The 9320-nt window shown below is 30.9% G+C and overlaps 1 protein-coding gene across 1 annotated transcript; it reads right to left on the minus strand.

Moving 5' to 3' along the window:
* Positions 1 to 682: 682 nt before the first annotated feature.
* Positions 683 to 5417, minus strand: LOC107927958 (acyltransferase-like protein At1g54570, chloroplastic). The gene is made up of 13 exons (XM_016859095.2): positions 4607 to 5417; positions 4474 to 4525; positions 3584 to 3639; positions 3296 to 3454; positions 3099 to 3203; positions 2895 to 3001; positions 2633 to 2754; positions 2434 to 2542; positions 2185 to 2318; positions 1737 to 2106; positions 1474 to 1587; positions 1302 to 1387; positions 683 to 1187 (listed from the first exon to the last, which is right to left on the minus strand). Exons 1-13 carry the CDS (start codon positions 5013 to 5015, stop codon positions 887 to 889), a joined length of 2124 nt encoding a protein of 707 aa, XP_016714584.2. The 5' UTR covers positions 5016 to 5417; the 3' UTR covers positions 683 to 886.
* Between the last annotated feature and the right edge of the window lie 3903 nt (positions 5418 to 9320).

The raw sequence follows: 9320 nt of genomic DNA on the forward strand, positions 1-9320 counted from the left end.
AAAAGCTTAAAATATTAGGATACATTTATTAAATATATTATGATTTTTTTCCCCAAAATTAGAGTAGATTTGATTAAAGTTTATTTATATTATTATTAGGTAATTATTAATTTTCATCGTATTAACCCTAAAACTCGAATTAAATATTAAAAGGTTAAAATCATTATCAAAAGGCATAATGACAAATTTAGACTTTGATGTTTACATTTTTTATCAATTTAACCCTTTATTCTTTTTTCGAGCTAAATTTAGTCCTCAACTTTTTTTAAAAATGTTGAATTTAATTATCAAACTTTCGATAATAGTCAAATTGTTGTTATTTTAATAGAAATATTGATTAAAACGTTAAATTTGTTGACAATTACATTAAATACAAATAGTATTGCCAGCATGAATTAAACATGCACGGTCACAAGTTCCCACATCAACACAATTTAAAAATAATAATATTTTAACCAGTATTTTTATTGAAAAAACAGATTTAATTCTTTTTAAAAGGACAATATCCAAATTTAGCTAAAAAGAAGAACCAAAATTATAATAAAAAAAAGTGAATATTGAGAGTGAAATTTATCATTATATTGTACTAAAATGCATAGCTTTTACCAAATTCAGATGCCATATTGAAACAAAACCCACAAAAATCACATTAAAAAAAGTGTCAAACCCGAATATTAATTAATTTAATAATTAATAAAAAATATTACATTTTCTTCTTTGATTTTCATAGTTTCTTATTTTCCTTTTGTATTTTTAACTGTGTAAATATTACGTCATAATATTAGCAATGGCCTATATTACATAAACTATGCAGAATACTACAAAGAAAAATAAGCCTCATAAAAGAATCAAAGATGCATATGCTTTGAGTCATTTTTTTTCCCCTTCAAGGCTTGAATGCTGGAACTTGATCTACAGAAGAATAAAGCGCGCCATAGATCGTCCGATCGATTATACTCCGATATGGATCCTCCTCTCGCTTCTTCAACAAGTAATCTATACATTGTTCAACTTCTGATTTTACCTGCAAATACAAATCATTTGCATCTTCTCTGTTCTTCGTCAAATCCTCCCTTCCTTTCAACTTTATCGGTTTTCCGAACAGATAGTAAAACCGTCCTGGGATCTTTGGTAACATCCCTGGGATAAAGAGCTGTTGGTTTCCGACCTCTCCATCTGTTTCATCCCTACAAATCAGAGAATATAACTGCAAATAAGCAAGCTTCTTGTTGTTCTTGTTCCTAATGTAACTTAATACACACTCATGCGGGAAACCGAAACCGAAATATACAGGTAATGACCTTATTCTTATACCATCCCGAATGGATTCTTTTATTCTCTCGTTAATCACGGGGATTTTCATCCAGTCATTGTAGTCGAGAACCAACTGCAATGGAAGATTAAAGTCAGAACAACGATATTAAGCTGTTTTTCGATCGGATACGAAGTAAAAAATGAAGCAGAAAAACTTACTTCTGCTATATCATCTTCTCCTACAGTTCCAAAAGGTACAATTGTGGCCCCGAATCGTGCTGCCATTCGTACAAATTCGGGTTGTTCTGGCCAAAATAATTTGTATTCTTCACCCTGCAATGATAAAAGACACTATTTCCTAAGAATTTATGTCGGAAATATTGGCACGAAAGGCAGTATGTCATAAGAAAATGGAAAGTAAACACGAAGTCCTCTTAATATTCTCGGTTCCCATATAGTTCCTGAACTATGGACGGTCTGACCTTATAATGGAGGGCCTCGCGGGCGCCACCGGGATAAAGAAGAACATGGGATTTCGTAGACAGAGCTTTGAACAGATAATTTGCTGTTACGGGCAATGCACCCATAACTTTAACCCAATCAGAGAAAGCAAATTCATTGGACGAACTTTGAAGCTTCCCCCAAAACAATTCTGGATGTGCAATTCCGCGGACCATAATCTTCTTCTCTCGCAAGAACGCTTCGATAAGGCAAGAAAGTTCGAGTCCCATTAACATATGGTAACCAACTAACAACACCGGACCTTCATTTGGAACCCCTGCAAGCCCCTGCACTATTTTTCCGTCTTCCATGGTAGAGAACATTGCCGAACCAGAAGCAAATCGTATGTACCTGCAATTTTGAGTGGCAGTAAGTATGAGCCAAAATTGGTGAAGTGATGCATACAATACATTGCTTGGTGGGAATTACCCGGCTACTTCATCGAATGCATATTTGAATTCCGACATGCTGGGAGGCACAAAATCCGCTATAAAATCGTGCTTCTTGGAGTGCCGGTATTTGCAAGTACCTTTAATGATAGTCAGTAAATTCAAGCTATCTTCCTGTAGCACAGTAAAAACATGCATGAATATCCAAAACCAATGAGAACCATTTTTCGATTGAAACAGGCCTAAGTGCCCCTCTGTCGATTCATTAACTACACATATGCTTCAGTACCAGTAAAAGGGTATGTCCGTTGTCCTTGAAGCGACGGACTTTGCAATTCGATAATGAATTCATGAGACGTTGAGCTTCATCTTGACTAGGAAGCATATTATCCTTGTCACTGAAATGCAGAGACGTTTAAGCAATTCACCAAAATACAGAAGATTCAGAAACAATAAGATGAAGATGGCATGAGGGAGAGAATAAAGACCTTGCAAGCACTAGTACTTCGGCTTTAACAGCATGGAGACGCGAATTCGTATAAGCAGAAGCTGTTTTGAGCAACTTCAGCTTCCAAACGAGAGTCTCCTTTGGTATAATATTGGCCATACCCTGAAAAGCAAGGACAACCAACATTACAGGTTAACAGCCAACACGGAACTCGAACCAAACCATGTTACTCGGACTTGGACAGCCAGCAAATGCAAATAACAAAACACAATGCATCATAACCAACCGAGAACAGTTCTTACAGAAAGAAGAGGAAGCAAAGCAGTGAGGTTGCCGGACAACTGTTCGATTTTCTGCAGAGGCGAAAGCCTACCTTCGATACCAACAGTTGCCATTTTCACTGGTTCACCTTTAAAAAACAGAAGTAGCAGTATTAGAACAAACTTACCTTTGTTATAAACCGAATAAATATGATCAAATGAAGCACACCAATAGTAAAGACATACCCATTACAAGGCTCAAAAGATAGGGGATGGTAACATGGAGTCCATCCGGGAAAGCTTCCAATATCGGGAACAACGGTTGTAACTGTGACCTGCCAAATGATGTAGCTAAAATGAATGGTAAAGAAAAAGTATCAGCCAACCATGGAATTTCAGCAACCTGAATTCGTAAAATAAGTACAGGTTTTAAAAAGGCACACCAGGGTTAGCTAATATCAAAACCAAGTCTATGGTTGGATTCCGAGCAGCAACAGCAAGCGCTAAACATCCTCCAAACGAATCGCCCACCAAATAGATTGGTGTATTCAGGCGGGAAGTGTGCTCAAGCCTTATTGCTTCTTCAACAAGTTTCACCAGCCCTTCAAAATGCATAAAAAAAACCATGAACAATCATCAACTATCGCAGTTAAAAGGATGCAAATTTATAGAGAAAAGAAAGCAAATAAGCAATCATATGCTGTTCTCAAGGCATGTATCAGCATTGAAACCTTCGAATGGTGTTCGATCTTGGACAGGAATATGAAGGCATTGTACTTTAAAAACCCTGCATTCAACAAAAATCTTCAATATAAATTGTTACTTTCAAGTTTCAAATGAACAACTCTTCCTATACATATATATATAAACATGACAATAAATCAGTATACTATGAGCTAATCAGCAGGAAAAACTTTTTTGGCATATATTGTTCGACTCTTCATTTTGCTTGAAGCATCCAAACGAGTTTGGTATCTGTATCAGGAGCATATACAAAGATGGGTGCGAGATATGACCCTCTAGAAACTTACCATATACATGGAAAAACATAGAAAAAAATTGGACATATATCGGACATGCACGCCAAATTCAAGCAACTAGTTTATTGGCCACATTGAAAGGAAATATAAATGCCACCAAGGAAGCTATAGAGCTGGTTTTCCTCTAGTGTACTTGAAGAATCCAGACAATGTGTTCGATATTGGGAACATATACAAACATGGGTACGGGATATGGCAGTCCAACAACTTTGTATATACACAGAAAAGCATAGAAATAATTTGAATATATCCATGTTGGGCATATATCTGACAACGCCAAATTCATTGGCCATGTTGAAAGGAAATATAAATGCCACCAAGAAGGCTATAGATCTGATTTCCCTCTAGTGTGCTTGAAGCATCTAGACAACGTGTTCTATATACATACAAACATGGGTACAGGATATGATCCTCCAAAAACTTACCATATTCGATATTGGAAACATATACAAACATGGGAACAGAATATGACCCTCCAAAAACTTACCATATACATGAAAATGCATAGAGAAAACTGAATATCAACCAAAGTAATCAGGTAAATAGACACAAGTGATATAGGGAAGGATAATACAACTTACTTGCCAAGAGCTTTATGGTGCAAAATGAGGCCCATACCAACACCATCAAGCCCTGCAATTACATCAAGTAACAAAATGAAGTTCCCATTATACACATTCAAAACATCAAACAAAAAGAGGGCAACAAATTTACCAGGTAAAAACAGAAGAAGAGGAGAATCATTTATAGGCTGACCACATTCAACAGGACAAAACCACCTAGGTGGTCCACCATCAGGCTTGATCATCTCCTCAGCTGCAATAAGATAATCTTTCACAGTCTTTGTTCCATAACCATCATCCCACAACACTTCAAGTTCTTCACAAACCCTTTTTTTCACCATTTTTTGTTCAATCCTAGGCTTTAAGCTCCCATTCCCACCATTAAGAAATGACCCTTTTTTCTCCTTCTCCTCCATTACAGAACCAGCACCACCATTCACTGAATACACTGACAAATTATCATCACCACTAGCTAATCTTTCAGCTCTAAAACGAGGCTTCAACTTTGGGTCAATCCCAGAAAAAGGCGAAACCCTGAAAGTAAGTATAGCAGATGCCATCGATTCCCCTCACACCCTTTGGCTAAACACAGAGATTTGAACAACTTTATACACAACTAGAAACAGTATTCAAAACCATTAATACCCCATTTTCAAGAATAAAAAAGACTGAAGAAAGAATGATATTTGGTGTGAACCCAGATTAGTGAAACAAGGTTCACAGCTTCTCAAAAACCCAGTACTATATTTCTAGAATTTTTTGTGAAGATCAAGCAATGAAACAAATACTGAAATTGACAGTGTTTTAATGGCAAATAACAATTTAAAACCAACGCAGAAGAAAAAGAGAAAAAAGGGAATTTTTAGTTGCTTAAAAGTCTTGAAAAGGTAGACTATTGATTGTTTTCATTGATTCTTGTACTGTTTTTATGGCTAAGTGTAATTATCCATGGTTGTGGCTGTAAAGTAGCCAATGACCCTATGAATTCTTTTTAACTGGTAATAATTCTTACTGTATTTGGCGTTGCTTTTAGGTTAATTTTTGCTATTAGTTCTTGTACTTTTAAAAGTTGTGTATTTAATCTTTTACTTTAATTTGTTCATCTCTAGTCTCGTACTTTTCGAATTTTAAAATCTCAGTCATCATCAAATGATAACTGAAAATTAATTGAGTTAAGTTCTACTATTTCTAAAATCTGATACGTCAAATATATTATCATATATGTAATATAATGTTAGTTTATTATTTCCACATATTACTTATCAAAAATATAATTAATAGGTTAATAACTGTCATTTACGTCAAGACTGAAATTTTAAATTTTTAAAAGTATAGAGATTTAGAATGATTCAATTGGAGAAATTGAACAAATCTACAATTATACATATAGTACAAAACTAATAATCGAATTTAACCAAATAGATTCAAATGTTATCGTTTGGGTTGGAACTAAAATTTTAAAAATTAAAAAGTAGAGGGACTAAATCAACCAATTTAAAAAGTAAAATAACTAAATTTTATCAAGTTAAAGTATAATGACTAAATCTACTACATAAAGTATAGGGACTAATAATAAATTCTAACCATGTTTTTAACGGTTAAATTTTAATAACTTAGTATTTTTATTATTTTTAATTTAATATTTTAGATTATTTTTCTTTTATTAAAATGTAAATTTTAGATAAAATAACACATTTTTTAAGGTTTACATAGTATGTATTATATATGTATATATTTAATTTTATATAATATAAATTATATAATATATAAAATAAAAATATATTATAAAAATATAAAATGGGTAGGGTATTGAAATTTAAACTTGGTTTATATTTTAAATTATCTTATTTCTTTTTAAGCTCATTATTCGAGTTTTATACTTTTATTCATACTTTCTCATATTTCGAATGGACTTTCGATTTAGACAAATAACACACCTTATGAACGAACTTAATCGATATTTAGAATTATGATAGATAGAATCAAGTTAAATCGAATCTAGATATAAAGTTCTTTACCTAGAATCAAGAAAAGTTAAGTTTACTTAATAAAGCAAGCTGTCCGACATACAGACAGGTCTAGTATTATTTGTGGTGGTTGTCGATGACTTCGACAATTGCAGCTGCCAATGGCAATAGCAGACAGTACGTGGCAGATTCTCAGTGACGCAGCCCAGAGTCTACCATTGGGGCAACCACTTATTGTGTGATCATAAGTGATTTGAGACAAATATCTTTGGGAAAAAGTTCCCTCCAGTTATAAAGTGATTGAAACAACATGTGAAGAAGAATATGCCGGAAAAAAAGGGTAAATTACCCTAAAGGTCATTAAACTATTAATAAATTTATGTTTTGTTATACAACTTTAAAAAGTTATAAAATAGTCACTAAATTATTCAAAAAAAATTATTTAAGTCATTGGGTTGTTAAACTTTCTCTTTTAAGTTTGGATAGTGAGTTTTAAGCGTATAGTGGATTAGTACCCATTGACGAGTAGAACATATTTAAGATCCAAGTCTATCTGACGGTCAATATCAAAGATTAACAAAAAAACTATTTAGATTTTGGTTCGTAGATTTCTGACATTTAAAGTTATTTTATAAAAAAAATGAACTGTAGAGGAAAAGAATAATAAGAGCTTTCGATTGATGTAAGTGATGCAAATGAAAAATGCTATACAACAATAATTTTAACAGACCGATGGCTTAAACAAAATTTTTTGAATAATTCAAAAATCATTTTATAATTTTTTGAAATTAAGTGATCAAAATATAAATTTAATAATAACTTAGTGAAATTGGGTGTAATTTATCAACAAAAAAATAATTCTATATTTGTTATCTTATTGCTGTTGACTTGTTAGTGAAAAAAAACGCAAATACAAGATTTAATCCCATCACGTTATTTATATTTAGGTCTATTTACGGTTTTAGTCCCTCTATTAAAATTTAAGATTTAATCCCTCAACTTAATTTGATAATTGACTCGTAGTATTATTAGTAGGTCCAATTTAATAACGGTTTAACTGCTTTTCAATAAAATGATGATGTAGATTAACATTAATATATTTTCAACTCTCTTAAACCCTCAAAAACATGTTCTTAAAAAGTTTGACATGTTTTAAATGTTTTCGAGTCGATCAAATAAGTTTTAAAGTATTTCAGAATAATTTTCACAAGTTTTTCATTAAGGATTTACCAAGCGATTGATCTGAGGACTGGTCCTTGTGTTCAATCCCCAAGCTAGTATCCACATTTTTTTTTATAAAGCTTGGGGATTGATCAATGATTTATTAGCAAAGATTTCTAATACATTGCCAGTGTAATGACCCGAATTTTACCGTTACCGAAAAAGTGTATTTTCGGGTTTCCATTTTTGAAAAATGGATTAGTAAATATTTATTAAAAATATTTACAAAGTTAATCGAGTGGTTAATTAAAGTTTAATTAAGTGAACTAGCTTAAATTAAGGATAATTGGATAAAATGATTAAATTGAATGAAGTGTGAAAGTTTAATTATAGAATAAAGAAAATTAAAAGGACTAAATAAGTAAATAAGCCAAAAAGAGTGCTAAGTATATGGCAAAAATAAAATACAAGTGTAATAAATATAATACACACATTTGTAATACATGTATGTATTTACTTATTATTTAAGTAAATATTAGTGTATTTATTATTATTAAATTAATATTATATGATAAATAAATAAAAGTAAGACAAATGTGTGGTAGTGATTGGGTACAAGTGTATTAATAAAAAAAATACATATACTTGTAATGCTTGTATTTAAGTATTAATAGATATTAATTATTTATAAAAGGTATTTATTAATTAAATAATTATATTATAAGATTTTTATGTGAAAAATAAATAAAAAGTTGGCAAGTGTATGGTATGTATAGTGACATGTGTAATATTAGTATATGTACATTTGTAAAATACATGTATATTTACTTATTATATAATATATTATTAAATTCTATATTATTATTAAGTAAAATATATTTATATAATAAATACATTAGTGAAAGACAAGTGTAATATTATAAATGGATACAAATGTTAAAAGAATATTTGTTATTAAATAGATTTTTATAATAGATAATTATTAGGTTATTATATTATATATATATAATGGTTTAATGAAATAAAGAAAAAAAAAATAAAAATAGAAATAGAATAGGCAAAACGAAAAGCAGGAAAAGAAAGAAAGAAAGAAAGAAAGAAAGAAAGAAAGGAGAAAAGAAAGAAGAAAGGGAAAATTGAAAGTTTGATGCTTGAAGCTTAAATAGGTAAGTCAATTTAGCCCTTTTTACTTAATTTTTATGTTTTAGAAAGTTTAGAACAAGGTTTTGATGAAGTTAAGTTGATATATTGTAAGATAGTTGATTATAAGACATTGTTCTTGTTGAACAAAAAGATGAATTAAGGGCTAAATTGATAGAAATTCAAGTTAGAAATGAAATAAGGTTTGAATTGTAAAGTGATTCATAAGTTTTATGCTTTAAGGACTAAATTGAAAGAATTTCGAAATTATGGTTTTATGATGAAAAATAGATAATTATGTCTAAGTTTAGCTAAAAATTGAGTAGGAATAAAGTATGAATTAAGATGGAAAAGTAAGTGAATTTAGTTAGGATTAAATTGAAATTAAAGTAGAAAATCAACATTTTGTATTAAGACTGTTTGGGACAGCAGCAGTAGTCTAAGTTTGAAAAATCACCAAAAATTGTAGAAATTGAATTAGAGGATGAATAAAATATGAAATTAAATCTTATTGAGTCTAATTTCTTATAGAAGAAACGGTGTAAGCAATTGAATTGTAAATTATGAGATATAATAAGTTTTGTAAGACAATGTCAG

This window comes from Gossypium hirsutum, chromosome A03 (assembly GCF_007990345.1).
Source record: "Gossypium hirsutum isolate 1008001.06 chromosome A03, Gossypium_hirsutum_v2.1, whole genome shotgun sequence".
Lineage (NCBI taxonomy): Eukaryota > Viridiplantae > Streptophyta > Magnoliopsida > Malvales > Malvaceae > Gossypium > Gossypium hirsutum.